Genomic DNA, 21,475 nt, shown 5'->3' on the forward strand with positions numbered 1-21,475 from the left:
CTGCTGTGGTTAGCCAAAAATGACTAGTTTTGAAAGTTGGATCATCTTATCCTTTGAGGCTTCAAAAGTATTTGTACACAATGATTTTGAACGTTCACAGCAACTGGGAAACATCTATAGTTGGCATTGTTATCACATTAGCTTGCTACATAACTTCTGAGCGATAGGAAGCACAATCACCACCACCAATCATCCTATACCACTCTGCACACACCTGTCATTACTATGACCACTAACATAACCATGTTAGCAAATGATTGCTGTTTGGACAGTCAGTATTCCAAAACGGAATTGAACAACAAAACTGATTTGAGCATTAAGGCCTGCAGTGTGAACAAGGCTTTAGACTTCCTGTGAGAGATGAATACGCTACCTGCTTGGACAGAAAATATTCATCAACAATTTGGTTCGGGCACCATTAAGTAATTCAACCAGACGACTAATTTGACAGTTAAAGCTGAACAACTGTTTGTTTTTATATCCTCCTATTTTCTCTTGCAAAATGCTTTAATGAGTTGAGATGTCACATATTTTGCATTCAGTATTTTAGATGTTGTTTGTGTTGATCCCTTGGGGCTCTCTTTCTATGACTCAGCAAGCAAGGTGTGAGGATTTCTCATCCTTTCTCACTGGCTCTATATGGAATAGCAAATAATTGCTTACATTTATAAACCTGAAGCATTGCATTTGAGTCTCTCTGAGTAGAGCAGGGCCTTGTCTATGGTTTAGTCTTACAGATTGGACAATTATCCGCAGCTTTGATGTAATTAGTGTGTTGTATTAAAAATAAATGTACTTGAATTTCCTTCACCTGGTGTTCATTATACTGTGTGTGTGTGTGGGTGCATGTATGTTTGTCACCAAGATCCAAGGGAAGTGGCCTAATCAGTTTGATTGTATTGTATCCGTTTCATTGCACTGTATACCAGATGTAATGGCAGCACTGTCTTTCTTTATTTTAACAGGCAGATTTATTTGCCATCAAGATCTTAAAGAAGGCATGGTGTGGCCAATCAATTTGATTGTACACCCATTACAATGAATTTCAAGTGCCTATTCAGATGTTTGGCAACACACACACACCACTCTGATGTGATCAAACCCCACCAGCTGTCGAAACACAAATCAGAGGGAGGAAGAGAAGGAAGGCATTTAAAGTGACTGCCCAGTGAAAATCTTACTTTTAAAAGTTCATATTCTGTTAACTTAAATCAAAATTATGTTGTTGACTTATCCTATACACATATTTGTGGCCAAAGCATAAATTGGAGTAAAAACATTTTTAAAAGATTACCTCAAACTTGTATCTCAAAGAGACCATTAATAAATGCTTGCCATTTTCCCATAGAACATGTAATCTATCTGAGGAGGATGAACTGGCCTATCAGCGATCTAGTGCAGGGGTTCCCAAACATATTCCCCCAGGCCCACCTTCCAGCATTGGGGAACATCCCGCACCACATTTATGTCTATGGGCACAAGCACTGTTCATCACAAAAACTGTTCACACCCCTCTTGTTGGCTGAGAGAAAATTCTTAAGCTTTCAAAGCTTATTTCCTGCAATTCTACAGATTTTTATCATGGGGTGCAGAGAAAATGTTGCAGTTTTAAAGCACATTTTCTTACAATTCTATACATTTAGCCATCCCTAATGTGTATTAATGTCATATAAGTGACTCAAACATTACAACAAAATCTATGGGCTTAGCTAACATGGGCTAGTTGATCTGGACATTTCTGATAAGTTATAAATAGCTCTCTAAGGTATGCAATGACTGACATGACCAGAGGAAAACTGATGATGTACCCTCCAATTTCGTAAGTTGAAAGCCGGACTGAGTTCCCACTAAAATATGTTTTTTTGGGTGGAAGAGGCCCCGCGCCACAGTTTGGGAACCACTGGTCTAGAGGATGATGAGCTGGCCAATCAAAGGTCTATTTGCATGAATATTTTTTATTACCGGTATATGCCCACACCATTTTGTTGGAGTACGCCCACACCATTCTGTTGTTGGAGTACGACCACACCCTTCTGTTGTTGGAGTACGCCCACACCATTCTGTTGTTGGAGTACGCCCACACCCTTCTGTTGTTGGAGTACACCCACACCATTCTGTTGTTGGAGTACGCCCACACCATTCTGTTGATAGAGTATGCCCACCCCATTCTGTTGTTGGAGTACGCCCACACCCTTCTGTTGTTGGAGTACGCCCACACCCTTCTGTTGTTGGAGTATGCCCACACCCTTCTGTTGGAGTATGCCCACCCCATTCTGTTGTTGGAGTACGCCCACACCCTTCTGTTGTTGGAGTATGCCCATACCCTTCTGTTGTTGGAGTACGCCCACACCATTCTGTTGTTAGAGTACGCCCACACCATTCTGTTGTTAGAGTACGCCCACACCATTCTGTTGTTAGAGTACGCCCATACCATTCTGTTGTTAGAGTACGCCCACCCCATTCTGTTGTTGGAGTAAGCCCACACCCTTCTGTTGTTGGAGTATGCCCACACCCTTCTGTTGTTGGAGTACGCCTACACCATTCTGTTGTTAGAGTACGCCCACACCATTCTGTTGTTAAAGTACGCCCACCCCATTCTGTTGTTGGAGTACGCCCACCCCATTCTGTTGTTGGAGTACGCCCACCCCATTCTGTTGTTGGAGTACGCCCACACCATTCTGTTGTTGGAGTACGCCCACACCATTCTGTTGTTAGAGTACGCCCACCCCATTCTGTTGTTGGAGTACGCCCACCCCATTCTGTTGTTGGAGTACGCCCACACCATTCTGTTGTTGGAGTACGCCCACACCATTCTGTTGTTAGAGTACGCCCACACCATTCTGTTGTTAGAGTATGCCCACCCCATTCTGTTGTTGGAGTACGCCCACACCCTTCTGTTGTTAGAGTTAGAGTACACCCCATTCTGTTGTTGGAGTACGCCCACCCCATTCTGTTGTTGGAGTACGCCCACACCATTCTGTTGTTAGAGTACGCCCACACCATTCTGTTGTTAGAGTATGCCTACCCCATTCTGTTGTTGGAGTACGCCCACACCCTTCTGTTGTTAGAGTTAGAGTACACCCCATTCTGTTGTTGGAGTACGCCCACCCCATTCTGTTGTTGGAGTACGCCCACACCATTCTGTTGTTAGAGTACGCCCACACCATTCTGTTGTTAGAGTATGCCCACCCCATTCTGTTGTTGGAGTACGCCCACACCCTTCTGTTGTTAGAGTTAGAGTACACCCCATTCTGTTGTTGGAGTACGCCCACCCCATTCTGTTGTTGGAGTACGCCCACCCCATTCTGTTGTTGGAGTACGCCCACACCATTCTGTTGTTAGAGTACGCCCACACCCTTCTGTTGTTAGAGTACGCCCACACCATTATGTTGTTGGAGTACGCCCACACCATTCTGTTGTTAGAGTACGCCCACACCATTCTGTTGTTAGAGTACGCCCACACCATTCTGTTGTTAGAGTACGCCCACCCCATTCTGTTGTTAGAGTACGCCCACCCCATTCCCAACACAGAAAAACAGCTTTTTAACATACTTAATTATAATTTGTTGAAAGGGAAACTATTTCACTCATATTCTAAGTAATTATAGATAATATATCGTAGAGAATCTGAAAACATTGGGCAGTTACTTTAAATCACGAGTACATTTAAGGCTGCCCACACTGCTTCACTTGTTATGCTAGAGATGACAGAGGTATGATTTGGAATTGCTCATTTCAAGGATACCACTATGAACTATAAAGTATTTCTCATTCAAAGAAATGTCAGAAACCAAGGTTCCTCTGGCTCATGATTTATGGAAAAGTGTGTGGTGTACAGGTGAGTAAACCTGTCTTCTGTACACAAAGCAGATCAATGAAAAAGCTATTTGCACATTACCCCAGCTTCATCCATGACATTATGATAGATGTACATTTATGATGTGGACCGCACAGCATTGACACATAGTACTGACACTCACTCCGCAGTGGTTGGGAGCTGAACACGCAGCGACCCAGCCCCCTCCACCGTCACAGATTACACATACTGACAAAAAGAAAATGTATTATTTAATTTGTTATTATTATTATTAATATTATTATAATAACCTTACTTTCAGTGTTTAATGACAACACCTTTAAAGCCAGACTAAGTAAGTCCCAATTTAAATGGTGCAATTTGTTTCTGGTTTAATATATCTCAAAATGTATAGATTAAATATTAATTTGCCATTTGGATCACTTCAAAGTGATACAAATTAAGGTTTTACGAAGTATAAGTACAGCAGCTTTGTTTACAAATTGCAGGTCAGATTTCTCTAGGTAATTAGGATGCAAATTGATTATTGATCTCATGCATATTCTATATGTCCCTCTGATCCATCCATGACTACAGCATCACATCAACAATACATATGTAGCTATATCCCTCTCAATCAATACAAACTAGACTCATAAATGAGAGTTGAGTGATACAGGATAAACATGTAATTTTGCTGACAAATGCTTGTCCTAATGGTTAAAAATAGTGGCTCCTGGCTGTCAATCTGCCTGTCTGTGTAGATTTGAAAACACTGATGGGTCTGTTGTTACAAAGTTGCTTTGTTGTTAGCTTGAGCTTCATTCAGCAAGGGATTGATAATATTTTCCTAGTGCAACACTTGCTAGTTGGACCATATTTCAGACTTTTCAGCATGACGAAAGCCAGCAGCATCCTGGACACTAATGATAATAATTACGAAAGCCAGATATGTCTTCTGGTACAGTAGGTGAAGCAAGCTAGCTAGCTAGCTAATTGATCTGGCTAGCAAAAATAACTACACATGCATTGCTTGCAAATGTGCATAGCCTACCGGTAGGTGATTAGTTGACAGCCACATTTTATTTTTATTTATTTTTTAATTTAAATTTTTTCACCTTTATTTAACCAGGTAGGCTAGTTGAGAACAAGTTATCATTTGCAACAGCGACCTGGCCAAGATAAAGCAGTTTGACACATACAACAACACAGAGTTACACATGGAATAAACAAACACAGAATCAATAATACAGTTGAAAGATCTGTATACAGCATGTGCAAATGAGGTAGGATAAGAGAGGTAAAGCAATAAATAGGCCATAGTTGCAAAGTACCTGGAAAATAGCAATTAAACACTGGAATGGTAGGATCTGCAAAAGATGAATGTGCAAGTTGAGATACTGGGGTGCAAAGGAGCAAGGTAAATAAATAAATAACTACAGTATGGGGATGAGGTAGATTGGATGGGCTATTTATAGATGAGCTATGTACAGGTGCAGTGATCTGTGAGCTGCTCTGACAGCTGGTGCTTAAAGCTAGTGAGGGAGGCAACAGACTCCAGCTTCAGAGATTTTTGCAGTTCGTTGCAGTCATTGACAGCAGTGAACTGGAAGGAGAGGTGGCCAAAGGAATAATTGGCTTTGGGGGTGACCAGTGAGATATACCTCCTGGAGCGCATGCTACGGGTGGGTGCTGCTATGGTGATCAGTGAGTTGAGATAAGGCAGAGCTTTACCTAGCAGAGACTTGTAGGTGACCTGGAGCCAGTGGGTTTGGCGACGAGTATGAAGCGAGGGCCTGCCAACGAGAGCATACAGGTTGCAGTGGTGGGTAGTATATGGGGCTTTGGTGACAAAACAGATGGCACTGTGATACACTGCATCCAATTTATTTAGGAGAGTGTTGGAGGCTGTTTTGTAAATGACATCGCTGGAGTCGAGGATCGGTAGGACGGTCAGTTTTACGAGGGTATGTTTGGCAGCATGAGTGAAGGATGCTTTGTTGCGGAATAGGAAGCCGATTTCTATTGGATTGGAGATGTTTAATGTGAGTCTGGAAGGAGAGTTTACAGTCTAACCAGACACCTAGGTACCTCTAGTTGTCCACATATTCAGTCAGAACCGTCCAGAGTAGTGATGCTGGAGGGGCGGGCAGGTGTGGGCAGCAATCGGTTGAAGAGCATGCATTTAGTTTTACTGGCATTTAAGAGCAGTTGGAGGCCAAGGAAGGAGAGTTGTATGGCATTGAAGCTCATCTGGAGGTTAGTTAACACAGTGTCCAACGAAGGGCCAGAGGTATACAGAATGGTGTCGTCTGCGTAGAGGTGGATCAAAGAATCACCAGCAGTGAGAGCGACATCATTGATGTATACAGAGAAGAGAGTCGGGCCGAGAATTGAACCCTGTTGCACCCCCATAGAGACTGCCAGAGGTTCGGGCAACAGGCCCTCCGATTTGACATACAGAACTCTACCGAAGAAGTAGGTGGTGAACCAAGCGAGGCAATCATTTGAGAAACCAAGGCTGTTGAGTCTGCCAATAAGAATGTTGTGATTGACAGAGTCGAAAGCCTTAGTCAGGTCGATGATTATGGCTCCACAGTAATGTCTCTTATTCGATGGATGTTATGATATCGTTTAGGACCTTGAGCGTGGCTGAGGTGCACCCATGACCAGCTTTGAAACCAGATTGCATAGCGGAGAAGGTACGGTGAGATTTGAAATTGGCGGTAATCTGTTTCAAAGACCTTAGAATGGCAGGGTAGAATAGATATAGGTCTGTAACAGTTTGGGTCTAGAGTGTCACCCCCTTTGAAGAAGGGGATGACTGCGGCAGCTCTCCAATCTATGGGAATCTCCGACGATACGAAAAAGAGGTTGAACAGGCTAGTAGCAGGGGTTGTAATAATTTTGGCAGATAATATCAGAAAGAGAGGGTCCAGATTGTCCAGCCCGGCTGATTTGTAGGGGTCCAGATTTTGCAGTTCTTTCAGAACATCAGCTATCTGGTTTTGGGTGAAGGAGAAGTGGGGGAGGTTTTGGCGAGTTGCTGTGGGGAGCGCAGGGCTGTTGACCGGGGTAGGGGTAGCCAGGTGGAAAGCATGGACAGCCGTGGAAAAATGCTTATTGAAATTCTCAATTTTTGTGGATTTATAGGTAGAGACAGTGTTTCCTAGCCTCAGTGCAGTGGGCAGCTGGGAGAAGGTGCTTTTATTCTCCATGGACTTTACAGCTTCCCAGAACTTTTTTGAGTTTGTACTACAGGATGCAAATTTCTGATTGAAAAAGCTAGTCTTAGCTTTCCTGACTGACTATGTATATTGGTTCCTAACTTCCCTGAAAGTTTCATATCACGGGAGCTATTCGATGCTAATTCAGAACGCCACAGGATGTTTTTGTGCTGGTCAAGGGCAGACAGGTCTGGAGTGAACCAAGACTATATCTATTCCTAGTAATACATTTTTTTGAATGGAGCATGCTTATTTAAGATGGTGAGTAAGGCACTTTTAAAGACTAACCAGTCATCCTCTACTGACGGGATGAGGCCAATGTCATTCCAGGATAGGTCAATTAGAAAGGCCTGTTCGCTTAAGTGTTTTAGGGAGCGTTTGACAGTGATGAGGGGTGGTCATTTGACCGCAGACCCATTACGGATGCAGGCAATGAGGCAGTGATCGCTGAGATCTTGGTTGAAAACAGCAGAGGTGTATTTGGTGGGCAAGTTAGTTAGTATGATATTTATGAGGGTGCCTGTGTTTACAGATTTGTGGTTGTAACTGGTAGGTTCATTGATAATTTGTGTGAGATTGAGGGCATCAAGTTTAGATTGTAGGATGGCTAGGGTGTTAAGCATGTCCCAGTTTAGGTCACCTAGCAGCACGAGCTCAGAAGATAGATGGGGAGGCAATCAATTCACACATGGTGTCCAGGGCACAGCTGGGGGCAGAGGGTGGTCTATAGCAAGCAGCAACGGTGAGAGACTTGTTTCTGGAAAGCTGGATTTTCAGAAGTAGAAGCTCAAATTGTTTTGGTACAGACCTGGATAGTAAGATAGCCTGCAGAGTTCCATCTCTGCAGTAGATTGCAACACTGCCCCCTTTGGCAGTTCTATCTTGGTGGATAATGTTATAGTTAGGGATGGAAATTTCAGGGTTTTTGGTGGTTTTCCTAAGCCAGGATTCAGACACGGCTAAGACATCCAGTGGATCAGCTGACAGTCCAATATGCTATCGATAGCTAGCAGGCCGCGGTTAGCAGAATGGGCCTTCAGGGGATGCCGCGCCTGAGGGGCCTGTTGGGATCCTCGGGCAGATTTATGTTCGTATTGCAGTCATGAAGGATCGGCGGGGTTCCGTGCCCTGTATCGGCAGTAGAAGGGGTCTGGATATTGTAGCTGAGGAGTGGGCTTCAGGAGTAGCCCAGGAGCCCTAGCCCGGGAGATGGGTCTAGCATGGGCTAACCCCAGTCTAGTTGGTGCTTGCTCCGGGACAGAAACGTTAGCCAGGAGTAGTCAACCCGGGTTGCGGTTAGCTAGCTGCCATGATCCAGATGACAGGGTTCAGAGTTTGCAGGGGATATGGAGATAAAATATAGGTCCAGTATGTGCTGGTTTGAAACGCGTTGTACGAACTGGCGAGAGCTTTCCGAGCTAAAGGTTAGCTGATGACCGCTAGCACCAGAGATCGATCTCTACTGTCAAATCAATTACAAGAAAGATTTTGATTATCTAAGACCGATTTCTTTGAGTTCTTACAACTCAGAAATCGTATTCAATCGCTTTAACAGAGTCAACAGAGCTGACTGATTAGCTGGTAGCTAGTTAGCTAGCTAGCTTCAGTTGAGGTATTCCAGTTCGAAGGTAAATAGAAATGCTTTAGAAAAAAAACAGATCCACACCACATTGGGTGAGGCAGGTTGCAGGAGACTATTTTGAAGTTGAGGTTAAGGAGAAATATTAAAAAGAATGCAAAGAAAAATATATAAAAAGACATATACATGACGAGACAAAGACAAAGACGTCTGACTGCTACGCCATCTTGCATATCAGTATCAAATAAATGCTCATGTACTTGCAAACGTTTGCTAGCTGGCTAATTGATCCAGCAGATAACGGCGCTACCATTGCAGTAGGCAGCCTATATTGTTGAACTTGTTTAGGTAAATTAGAATGACATTTTACTGCTGTAATGTTTATATCTAGCTGACTCCACTTGTGAATTGTCATTTTTATACAGTAGAGTAACCTTCATACTTGTTGTAGGCTACAAGCAAATGTGAACACCAGCTGTCTGGTACTGACTGATGGAAAAGTGGCTGGCACAGCGGCCGCTTGAGAACTCTCATATAGAGCACGTTATGAAGAGTTGCCTGGATTTGTTTTGTCGCCCCGACAGTTTGACATTTCATAATCCCAAATTACGTCAATGAAAATTTACTGAGTCTGGCTTCTAGTCCTGGTTTCAAAGTAGTATCATGAATTTTGAACATGCATCCTATGATCGATCTCTACTGTCATTCAATCAATTACAAGAAAGATTTTGATTATCTAAGGCCAATTTCTTTGAGTTCTTACAACTCAAATCGTATTCAATCGCTTCAACAGAATCTGGATGAACCTAAAACATCTAGCACATAAAAAATACTAAAAGAAGCTTATTTTACACCAAAGAAGTTGATTGCCAAGTTATATCAAGGATTGATTGAAACTCTACCTGATGGTTCAGCACCTATAAGGGGAAAAAAGGAAGTAATTGATGTGTGAAAATGTTCATACCTGCTCCTACAACCAAAGACAAACTACTACAATTTAATATAATTCATAGGACTTACTACACTCCTGCTGGAATGCATGTAATGCACCCAGAAATGTCACATCTGTTGGAGATGCAAAAAGCACAAAGGAACCCTATTATATGTGCTGTGGACAGCCTTTTGGGATAATGTACACTACTGTTTGGGGTCACTTAGAAATGTCCTTGTTTTTTAAAGAAAAACTACTTTTTTGTCCATGAAAATAACATCAAATTAATCAGAAATACAGTGTAGACATTGTTAATGTTGTAAATTACTATTGTAGCTGGAAACGGCAGATTTTTAAATCTACATAGGCGTACAGAGGCCCATTATCAACCATCACTCCTGTGTTCCAATGGCACGTTGTGTTAGCTAATCCAATTTTATAATTTTAAAAGGCTAATTGATTTAAAAAAAACTTTTGCAATTATATTAGCACAGCTGAAAACTGTTGGCAAGTTTTATTGCTTCTTTAAATCAGGACAAGAAACTGAAGATCTCGTACAACACTTTGTACTACTCCCTTCACACAACAGCACAAACTGGCTCAAACTGGCTCTAACCAGAATAGAAAGAGGAGTGGGAGGCCCCGGTGCACAACTGAGCAAGAGGACATGTACATTAGTGTCTAGTTTGAGAAACAGATGCCTCACAAATCCTCAACTGGAAAAACTATTACTATTGTAAAAAACAATATAAAAAAACATGTGGACTGAGCTGAAAACTAGAATCAGTGCCTAATGTTCAGGTCTATTTGTAATGTTCTGCTCGCTAAAACCAATTTATTGTGAAGTAAACCCAATGTGTCATACATGGGTAGCTACTGTACATTATTTAAGGGAGTAATTTGAAAATAGGTTTTCTGATGATACACTAAGAAAGAAGCAGGAACATAATGTCAAATGATTAATAGATGAATCAGAACAGAGTAGATGGACGAGAAAGAGAAGGTTCGAGCCATGCCATTGCTTTTAAGGAAATATTCAGTCCATTGAAATAGAAATCCACAATTGGGTCAGGAAATGCATTTTCAGAACTAACAAAATCGCTAAACAAAGAAAATGCAGATACAAAATGTTCTCTGCCTTTTGCATGTGAAAAATACTCTTTGACGTTTACATGTGCTGCTACACTGAACATAGAGAGAGGAGGATTTGACTGGCAACATTTAATTGGCAATTTGCTAGCTACATATGTTAACACGTTGAGTAGGTCTCTACAACACACTGCTGAAAGGTTATTACATTACACACATCCACTGTGGTTCCTACTATAGCTGGATGTGTGTAATGTAATAACCTTTCATAATTCATTTACAAAAAACTATATTTGAATGTAGACACCCATATGGAGTCAATGACTAAAATGAGGTACCAACTGTAAGTGAATTGTTGCCATCTATTGATCTGGTTGAAGTTCCCAGCTAGCAGGCAAAACTGGTTGAACTTCCCGGGTACAGTAGCAGGCAAAACTGGTTGAACTTCCCGGGTACAGTAGCAGGCAAAACTGGTTGAACTTCCCGGGTACAGTAGCAGGCAAAACTGGTTGAACTTCCCGGGTACAGTAGCAGGCAAAACTGGTTGAACTTCCCGGGTACAGTAGCAGGCAAAACTGGTTGAAATGACGTCATTACAACATTACAGTTTTGTCCACTGGGTTGTTAGTGTGATCAGAAGAGTCCAATTTACCATCCTCTGACATTCACAGATGCTCTTAACCAGAGCATCTAACAGACCTAAAAGTGTCATAGGGTCAGCAACGAGTCAGGTCTAAGTGAAGGAGTAATAGGATGTTGTTACCATACCAACATCAATTGGTCCATTTCTTCCAAAGATGTTGTTTACTTCCAAAGTTGTTGTTTTCTTCACATATGTTCCATGGGTAAACCATGTCATTTGATATCCATTTTGCATTGACCTTTTTACCTTCAGCAGAAATGTTTCCACCGTCCTTTTAGTGAGCGGTCCATAGTGAACTCTGAGATGTGATACAGCTGTATAATCACACAAACACAGTTGTTAAATATGATCAGGTCTTATCTCTTCCGTAGCTCCTCTTTTGTAGTTCCTTGCATTGTGCTCCCAAACAGTCTCCTTCATCTAATATAACCTAATTATCCTCCTCCGCTCAGAATCACTGCTCTCTTTGAGGGCCTTCTTTCTATCTTTCTCTTTTCTTTCTTTCTCTCTCAGACATCACCCAGAATCAGTAACCTCCAGTAGAGAGACAGAATGGATGCATTTAATACTGCGGATGTGCTTTTCTAAGAGCCAATGTAAAACAAGTTAGTACAAAGGTGGATTCTATAGTACTTTTTCCACTATTTTCTATACAGATCTGAAGTCGGCTCACTGGCCTAATGTAAAAAGTTAGGTGATGCTAATTGAACACAGGTATCTCAATCAAACCATAATTAAAGACTCTAGAATCATTATCGTGTTTTCTCTTTCAGCTGTTTCCTACTTTGTTGCTTTACGCTGGATCCTGATAGGATTTGAAAAAGAGATACAACAGAAAGCTGCCCTTGCCTTTAGGATTTTTGCTAGGCTGCAGTCATTTGAGAATTCTAGATTTGCCTTATCAGACAGGCCCTTTGCTGAGGTAGCTGGAGCCTGTCTTCACAGTGAAGCTCTATTCTGTGTAAGTTCAACTTGACCCGTCACAGACAATCAATATACTACAGAAGATTTCGTCCAACCCGATGTGAAACTTTCTATTCTTTTTTATTCTTCAAGCCCAACAAAAACAACAAGAACAACACTTCAAAGCTAGTCTTACCAAGTAGGCCTGCTTCCCTCTGAAAGATCTAACATTCTAGATGTGCTTCCAGAGCTTCTGCCTAGCTCTGTTCCTTGCTGCCATGCCAGACTTGGAGGCTGTTCTAAAGCAAAGTGAATTAGCTTTTAATTTGCAGTGTTTGACTTGTACATATTCTTTTTTTACAAAATAATTTGGGCCAGGACAGTCCACTCAGTAACAATTGCCACTGTTATCCAGGGAGTTCTGGGTTCCATAGAATTCATACAAATGTACACATCACATAACATTGATGTTACACAGAAGCATATACAGCATACCCAGTAGCATGCGTACCAACGCACAGCTAACACAACATACACAGAAGGACACATCAGACGCAATTGCATAAATACAAAATGACACGCAGTGGTCCAAAGAACTGCAGACTGCCTTGGAAAGCATGTTTTTAACTGATGGTTCTGCCAGCAGGTACGTTTCCCATTGTTTATAGGCTTTGGCTGATGCACTCCCAGAAGATGGGTGGAGATTCACACCTGAACAGGCCTGACATGTATTCAGGCAGCTTGTGCACTGTCACCTTGAAAACAGTCACTAGGGTGTTGTCAGTGAACCTCTGTTTTATGCGATCCCTCCATGAATGCCCGGTCATGATACGAGCAGCCCTGTTGATGATACGCTGTAGCTAATTTAGGGATGGACATGAGTAATCCAGTATTCTGGTACTGAAATGGACGTTAAAGTTTCATCTTTAACCAGAGATTTAAAAAAATTAAAAGGATTAAAAAACAATTTAGTGGAATGTGCTTTGTGGCTGCGCGATCGGGCAAATTAAATTAAATTTAGTCTAGAAGACAACGTTAATTTACTTTGACTCTAGTGTTCCACTTCTAAATGTGCGGGGCACAACAAAAAATTAACCAAGCCAAGCATCACACCATTCTTCTCCCTAAATTCCCTTTCCCCTTCATGCCTCATTCATTCAATTACATTCCGACCACTCCCTCCACACCAGCTCCCGTTAGTCCTACTGTTAGGTGCCTCCTAAGAAGAGGTAGGTTCAGAATAAACAATCGTTTATTGAAAGTCCCAACACAACAACAACAGGTGGGGAAACACACCCAACGAAGTCGCCACACAGGGAAATAACGTAGCACACGGAGGAGAAACCTCTACTCCTAATTACCATCCAAACGGTACGACGACCGTGAGAAAACAAAACCCTGCGGTGCAACCATGCACCCCTAACAGAGCAACAACAGCAAATAATCCCGCTCAAATAATTAGCAGGCAGCGGAGGTTAATAAACCCACCGAAATCAACTACGGTAATAGGACACAGGTGTAAAAAAAACAAGACAGACACAAACTAAAAGGAAAAATGGATCGTGGCAGCTAGTAGGCCGGCGGCGGCGGCTCACTGGCCTAATATGGTGGCGAGAGGCGGCGTTATGAGGAGGCAGCGCGGCTGGAAGCCCGAGATGCAGCGGGGAGTGTGGCTAAGTCAGGTAGGAGACCTGAGCCAACTCCCCGTGCTTACCTTGGAGAGAGAGGGACCGGGCAGGCACCGTGTTATGCCGTGAGGCGCACGGTGTCCCCGGTGCGCAGGCATAGCCCGGTGCGATATATAGTAGCACCTCGTATCGGCCCGGGCTAGAGTTGGCATCGAGCCAGGTGCCATGAAGCTGGCTCAGCGCATCTGGTCTCCAGTGCATCTCCTCGGGCCGGGGTACATGGCACCAGCCTTACGCATGGTGTCCCCGGTTCGCCAGCACAGCCCAGTGCAGGCTATTCCACCTCACCGCACTGGCCTGGCTACGGGGAGCATTCAACCAGGTAAGGTTGGGCAGGCTCGGTGCTCGAGAGCCCCAGTGCGCCTTTACGGTCCGGTCTATGCGGTGCCACCTCCACGCACCAGCCCTCCGGTGGCAGCCCCCTGCACCAGGCTGTCTCTCCGTCTCCTTCCTACAGGTGCTCCCGCCTGCTCAGCGCTGCCAGAGCCTTCTTCCTGCCCAGCGCTGCCAGGGTATCCCGTCTGTCCTGAGCTGCCAGAGTCTCCCGTCTGTCCTGAGCTGCCAGAGTCTCCCGTCTGTCCTGAGCTGCCAGAGTCTCCCGTCTGTCCTGAGCTGCCAGAGTCTCCCGTCTGTCCTGAGCTGCCAGAGACTCCCGTCTGTCCTGAGCTGCCAGAGTCACCCGTCTGTCCTGAGCTGCCAGAGCCACCCGTCTGTTCTGAGCTGCCAGAGTCGCCCGTCTGTCCTGAGCTGCCAGAGCCCCTGTCTGTCCTGAACTGCCAGAGCCGCCCGTCTGTCCTGAGTCAGCCAGGAGCTGCCAGAGCCGTCAATCAGCCAGGAGCTGCCAGAGCCGTCAGTCAGCCAGGAGCTGCCAGAGCCGTCAGTCAGCCAGGAGCTGCCAGAGCCGTCCGTCAGCCAGGAGCTGCCAGAATCTCCCTTCATTCCGGAGCTACCGGAGTCTCCCGCCTGTCCGGTGCTGCCGGAATCTCCCGTCTGTCCTGTGCTGCCGGAATCTCCCATCCTTTCGGGACCCGTGGCTTGGGTCCCCAGTCCGAGGTCGGCGGCGAAAGGTCACCGCGTTAAAGAGGCCATGGAGGCGGGTAAAGCGGAGGAGAAGGACTATGGTGGAGTGGGGTCCACGTCCCGCGCCAGAGCCGCCCCCACCCAGACCCTCCCCTATACGTTTAGGTTTTGCGGCCGGAGTCCGTACCTTTGGTACCTTTGGTACTGTCACGTTCTGATCTAAGTTTTTTTGTTATGTCTTTGGTTTAGTATGGTCAGGGTGTGAGTTGGGTGGGTTGTCTATGTTCGTTTTTATATGTTGTGTTTTGAGTTTGGCCTATGGTTCTCAATCAGAGGCAGGTGTCGTTAGTTGTCTCTGATTGAGAATCATACTTAGGTAGCCTTTTTCCACCTGTGTTTCATGGGTGATTATTTTCTGTTCTGTGTTTTATGTATGCACCGTACAGGACTGTTTTGGTTTCATTTCGTTCTCTTTGTTGTTTTATTCTTTAGTGTTCTGAGTTATAAATAAATATAATGAACACTTATCACGCTGCGCATTGGTCCTCTGATCCTTCTTACTACTCCTCCGCGGTAATAGGAAGAGGAGGACAAGAATCGTTACAGATAGTTGTAGACCTTACCATGAAATGCTTTCTTACAAGCCCTTAACCAATAATGCAGTTATAAGAAAATAGAGTTAAGAAAATATTTACTAAATTAACTCAAGTAAAAATAAAAAAGTAACATAATAAAATAACAGTAATGAGGCTATATACAGGGGGTACTGAGTCAATGCGTGGGGGTACAGGTTAGTCGAGGTCATTTGTAAAGTAAAGTGACTAGAGTAGTGTAAAGCTCAGCTGGAGTAGTGTAAAGCTCATCTGGAGTAGTATAAAGCTCGCCGCCATTGGAACCTGGAGCAGTGGAAATGCGTTCTCTGTAGTGATTAAATCTCGGTTTGGCGGATGCCAGGGTAACGCTACCCGCCCCAATGCATAGTGCCAACTGTGAAGTTTGGTGGAGGGGGAATAATGGCTGTTTTTCATGGGTCAGGCTAGGCACGTTAGTTCCAGTAAAGGGAAATTTTAACATACAATTACATTCTAGATGATTCTATGATTCAAACTTTGTAGCAACAGTTTGGGGAAGGCCCTTTGATGTTTCAGTATGACAATGCCCTCGTGCACAAGGTGAGGTCCATACAGAAATGGTTTGTTGAGATTGGTGTGGAAGAACTTGACTGGCCTGCACAGAGCCCTGTCCTCAACCCCATCGAACACCTTTGGGATGAATTGGAACACTGACTGCGAGACAGGCGTAATCGGACAACATCAGTATACTACCTCACTAATGCTCTTGTGGCTTAATGGATGCAAGTCCCTGCAGCAAGTGTTATTTTTTATATTTGAGATTCTTAAAAGGAGATGGTTTGGGATGAGTTGGACCACAGAGTGAAGGAAAAGCAGCCAACAAGTGCTCAGCATATGTGGGAACTCCTTCAAGTCTGTTGGAAAAGCATTCCAGGTGAAGCTGGTTGAGAGAATGCCAAGAGTGTGCAATGCTGTCATCAAAGCAAAGGTTGGCTACTTTGAAGAATCTCAAATATAAAATATATTTTGATTTGTTTAACACTTTTTTGGTCACTACGTAGAAAATAGTAAAATATTAAGAAAAACCCTTGAATGAGTAGGTGTGTCCAAACTTTTGACTGGTACTGTAAATGTTTTAAAAACTTCTCCAGCACTGATGTAAGGTCATTTATGTAAATGGAGAACAGTAGGGGTCCATGCAAACTCCCTTGTGGGATTCCATTCACCACAGGTTCCTGGCCTGACTGCGTGCTCTGCAGTTTGGTGTACTGACTCCTCTTCTGTAAGTATGATATGAAACACTTGATTGCAGTGGTGTCAAAGCCTAATTTTGCAAGCTTCCTCAGGAGCTTGTTGGGGTCAACAGTGTCAAAATCTTTCTTCAGATCCAAGAACAGTGCTGCTGTGTCCTCCTGGCTGTTACAAGCCGACTTGATGTTCTACACAACCCTTTGCACTGCTGTAGATGTGCTGTGTGTCTTCCTAAAGTCACTTTGATAGGTTGTTGAGTAAGAAATAGTTGACAACCTGTGTGTGCACCAGCCTTTCCAGCACTTTGGAGACAGCACAATTCATACTGGATGGTAGTTGGCCATATCCGATTGTGTGTGCGTCCCACTTTCGATTTTGTGTTAATGGGTTTGTGTGCGTGCATGTCACATCTGATTGTTTGTGTGTTCAGCTTTCTGCCTGTTAGCCTCCTGCGTCTGTGTGTTATCCGGAAAGTGAGGGCATTAGTGCGCCATACCTCTCTCAGTTCCTGTTTGTTTGCTGTACTTATAATTTCAGCAATTTACATTTTCACTTCATTCACGTTCACGTCAATGTTGAATGCTTGTTTTACCTGCCCATCTCATGCACTTTTATACTTCCTTCATCTAGCTCTCTGTTTAAATAAATGTTGGAGTCAGAAAGAAACTGCTGTGCTTCTGATGGAAACGTGTCTTTACTGATTGTGTGTATAAAGGTTTGGACTTTGACCCGAATGGTAAATAGTCAATTCAATTGACTGCCCAGCTGACACATTTTAGGTCCTTGAATGTCCTTTGTAGGTTCTTAAAGGTTAGCAATAACGTTCCCGATTCCTCTAACGTCCATTTGCCGAATGTTCTGGGTGTCCCAACAGTGTTCCTTTCAGAAACATTTCCTGAGAAATACAGACATGTTTTAAAGTTTCAGTTTGAAATTACTTGAAATGTTTTTACCCATTACACTAAAAGTAACAGCCAGGGCAGATTATTTAATCTGTAACGGTACAAATATTGTCTTAAAGCTACAATCAACAATCTGATCTCTCTCTCTTGCAGAGGAGCGGCCTGACTGTTCCAAGGCGCGGTGTGAGGTGCAGTTCTCACCCCGCTGCCCTGAGGACGCGGTGCTAATCGAAGGCTACGCACCCCCTGGAGAGTGCTGTCCCCTGCCCAGCCGCTGTGTCTGCAGCCCTGCAGGGTGCCTGAGGAAGGTGTGCCAGCCTGGATACCTCAACATCTTGGTAGCCAAGGGCTCTGGGAAGCCTGGAGAATGCTGCGACCTGTACGAGTGCAAACCAGGTACACTAGCTACCAATAACAATTTCTAGCAACTATTTGTGACATGGCAATATTGTTTTCTGATTCTGATACTTAGCTCATTGTAGTAATAATAATAATAATAAATATTACTGTTATTATATTCCATTTTCTGAACGCATTTCCCAAGCACAATGCCCAAATTGTAGGCTACATATGAATGTGTTTACACTCATGAATGGCAGCTGCATCCTTCCGACAGTGGTTTATCACCTCGAGTTGTGGTGTAATGAAGACCCTAGCCCACAGAAGGAGTGGTTGCCAGGATAGGAATGTGCTGGTGCCGTGATCTCCCTGTTCACATGAACAGACAGCATGACATATCATGTTGCAGTTAAAATACTGACACGTCTGTTTTCTTAACACACACTACTCCCAATGTGCTCTTCTACAAGATGTTTCATGGTTGTCTCTGTGTTATGCCCTCCCTACAGGTATGCTATCTTAATTTGATCACTCTGTTATCACAGAAAATGTTTCTGCATTGCAGGAAATGTAAATTCTAGTCTATTCGAGGTTTAAAAAGGCTTTTAAAGTTTGTAATTTCCACTTAAAATGTCAGACTTGATTTGCCCTTCCGAAAAATGTCCATTAATAATTCACATTTCCTGTTGCTGCAAGATTGTTTTCCTGCTGTGAGAAACTGTTCAAATTAACATACCTAATGCAGCTCTGATGACTCTCTCTGTGTTGTGTCCTACCTAGCGTTTAGTGTGGACTACAGCACTAATGGTTGTCTCTGTGTTTTACCTTACTGTACCTAGTGTTTAGTGTGGACTGCAGCACAGTGGAGTGTCCTCTTGTCCAGCAGGTTCAGTGTCCACCTGACAGTTATGAGACCCAGGTGCGTCTCACCGCGGACGGCTGCTGCACCCTTCCCACCAGGTGTGCCTCGAACTTCCCCTGAATGCAACAATCAATGCACTTTCTTTGGCTGTCATATAAAGTAGTCAGGTATGAGGGTGTATCCATCTGATGTTTACTAACTCTACGAATCCCCCTCTCTCTAGGTGTGAGTGTTTGCCTGGTCTGTGCAGTTTCCCGCAATGCATCGTGGAGAGCTCCCCCCAGGTGGTCTCCCGCGGCGACGGTACCCCCGGGCGATGCTGTGATGTGTACGAGTGTATCAACGGTGAGCTTGGCCCTTCTCTCTCCCTCTGCTTGGCGCTGAACTGCACAGCACCAGTCTCACTGTGTCTGAGCTGTTATGCAGGGTGATGGCAAAGCCCTGTTTTCCTGCTTTCTTCTCTGGTTACTTTTGAAAGAATATTGTGCCAGGCCAGCTAACGGGGGAGGTTTGGAGATAAGCATTAAGACGAGAAAATATTTACACTGAATATATTTACACTCGGTGGGCGTGTTTGATAAATACAACCGCATACCTTGCTGGATGTTAGGTGGAACCCGCTATGTGAAAATCCTTCTAACAACTCTTCTGTTGAAGAGGGTTGTGTTGGTGGCATGTACTCGGTGAGAGGATGGCAAATGTCAAATATCTTTTGATTTGTTTAACACTTTTTTGGTTACTACATGATCCCTTATGTGTTATTTCATAGTTTAGATGTCTTCACTATTATTCTACAATGTAGAAAATAGTAAAAAATTAAGAAAAACCCTTGAATGAGTTGATGTGTCCAAACTTTTGACTGGTACTGTATACAAATTAGAGCTTAAACAGATGAGTTTATTGGTGTTAAAATAGTGTCATGTAGCTTGTCATTTTTGCATTTATACTTTTTCATAAGGACAACGACAAGTTGAATGTCGGACGACAATGTTCATGATGTCACTGCGACAACTGTATACAGACATGTCGATAGACGTATTATAAACCAGCCTTTAGTCTTGACATCTTTGTTGTTTAGTTCACTACCGTACTCACTCTGTTTAGCAGAAGGCCTCACATGTGAATCCTTAAAGAGATGGGCGGGGCTAAGGCTTAGTAGAATTCTGAATTGGTATGAGCAAAGATGAGCTCTCCAGTAGGTGTACCAAATAATTCAAGGGACATTTTCTGAAAAGTGGGGTTACAAGTTTATCAACTTTCAAAGCAGAATTACTTTCCCAATTTTCCTCAACTGTAGTGTATGATATAGAATTTTTTACTTTTATCCAATGTAAAAAAAAACACAATTTCAAATTTTGCTACAGAAGACTGAATCGAGCCGGCCAGTCACAAATTAGCGAGAGAGCAGGAGAGAGGAGGTTGAATGGGCAGAAGATTCTTTTCATATTAAAGCAAATTCTCAAGGATTTACCGAGCCCACATTATGAGCGGTGGTGAACTTTCAAGTGTGAGCTAGCCATTAAAATAATAATTTCAAGACCTTGCATTTAAAATAAAGAAATCTCCAGTATATTTACTCTGAGAGGAGGTCTAAGAGAGCCATGGCATACTGTATGTTGTAAATGATGTGGGGAAAAGCAAATCTAGCGAGGAAGATATTTTTCTGTTGGTTGACGTTGGGGCGACAGGGGAGAGGGTGTGACAGGCAGTGCAGCCTTCCCCTCTTAGCCCTATTAGCTAGAACAAACATCTGTTGGCGATGTAGAGCCAGGGGTCTGTGTCATCCCTACATCCTGCTGTGAAATTGCCTTTTGTATATTTACTGATTTCAGAACAAAGAGACATGCGTTCAGAGATCTACCCTCAGAACAGCAAAGCACCAAACAGAAATATACACTGATTGAACAGCTGGCTCTATGGTGGCTTTATCTGTCTGCCTGAAGGGAAAGAGGGAGCTGGAACTAATATTCTCCAGCCGAAGGGGGTGGAGGGTGGAAAGGAAACGGGGAGTGAAGATGAACTCATCCCAAAGGGTGGAAACTGAACTGGGGATCAATAGAACAGCTGCTGTTGAGTCAGGTCACCCCTGTAACACACACACACACACACACACACACACACACACACACACACACACACACACACACACACACACACACACACACCACCCCTGCAACACTACAGCTCTGTTGTAATACTACCTGAACTCTTCAAGGTTTGCTGTGACTCCCAGTAATTAAGATAAAACAAATGAATGCCAAAGACACCATGGTAAACCCCCACTCTCAAGACATGCACAACCACTGTTTAGTGAAAGAGCTACAGATACTGAGGTATTTCTACACTATTATTGGTGTGTGTGTGTGTGTGTGTGTGTGTGTGTGTGTGTGTGTGTGTGTGTGTGTGTGTGTTATCATCCTACTTACATAGGTGTTCTAAGTAATTGATAAGCACATATGTCTGGCTGCTCAATATGGCTGACACACTGTTTGTGTGTGTGTGTGGAACAACATGCTGTTCTCAATCAATGACTACTCACAGTGTTTCAGTGTTTCGCTACAGGGGAACTGAAATTCCAACAGCTGTGTTATGGTGGTCGTAGGACAATCTGTACTCCGCAGATAAGCGTAAATTCAGACTCCTTGATTTAGCTGTTAAACTTGATTTCACCAT

At 43.6% G+C, this 21,475-nt stretch overlaps 1 protein-coding gene across 3 annotated transcripts in view; it reads left to right on the plus strand.

The window, feature by feature from the left end:
• The window catches only part of LOC109904196 (cysteine-rich motor neuron 1 protein), a 178,742-nt gene that overhangs the window by 72,740 nt on the left and 84,527 nt on the right, over nucleotides 1–21,475 (plus strand). For all 3 annotated transcript variants that reach the window (XR_004202706.1, XR_004202707.1, XM_031788003.1), the window contains exons 3-5: nucleotides 17,755–17,997; nucleotides 18,780–18,900; nucleotides 19,026–19,147. Coding sequence is in view for 1 of the 3 variants with exons in the window: in XM_031788003.1 (XP_031643863.1) it covers nucleotides 17,755–17,997; nucleotides 18,780–18,900; nucleotides 19,026–19,147 (486 nt within the window). In the remaining 2 variants the exon portion in view is untranslated. The remainder of the gene's footprint in view (nucleotides 1–17,754; nucleotides 17,998–18,779; nucleotides 18,901–19,025; nucleotides 19,148–21,475) is intronic.

This window comes from Oncorhynchus kisutch, linkage group LG14, assembly GCF_002021735.2.
Source record: "Oncorhynchus kisutch isolate 150728-3 linkage group LG14, Okis_V2, whole genome shotgun sequence".
Taxonomy (NCBI): Eukaryota; Metazoa; Chordata; class Actinopteri; order Salmoniformes; family Salmonidae; genus Oncorhynchus; species Oncorhynchus kisutch.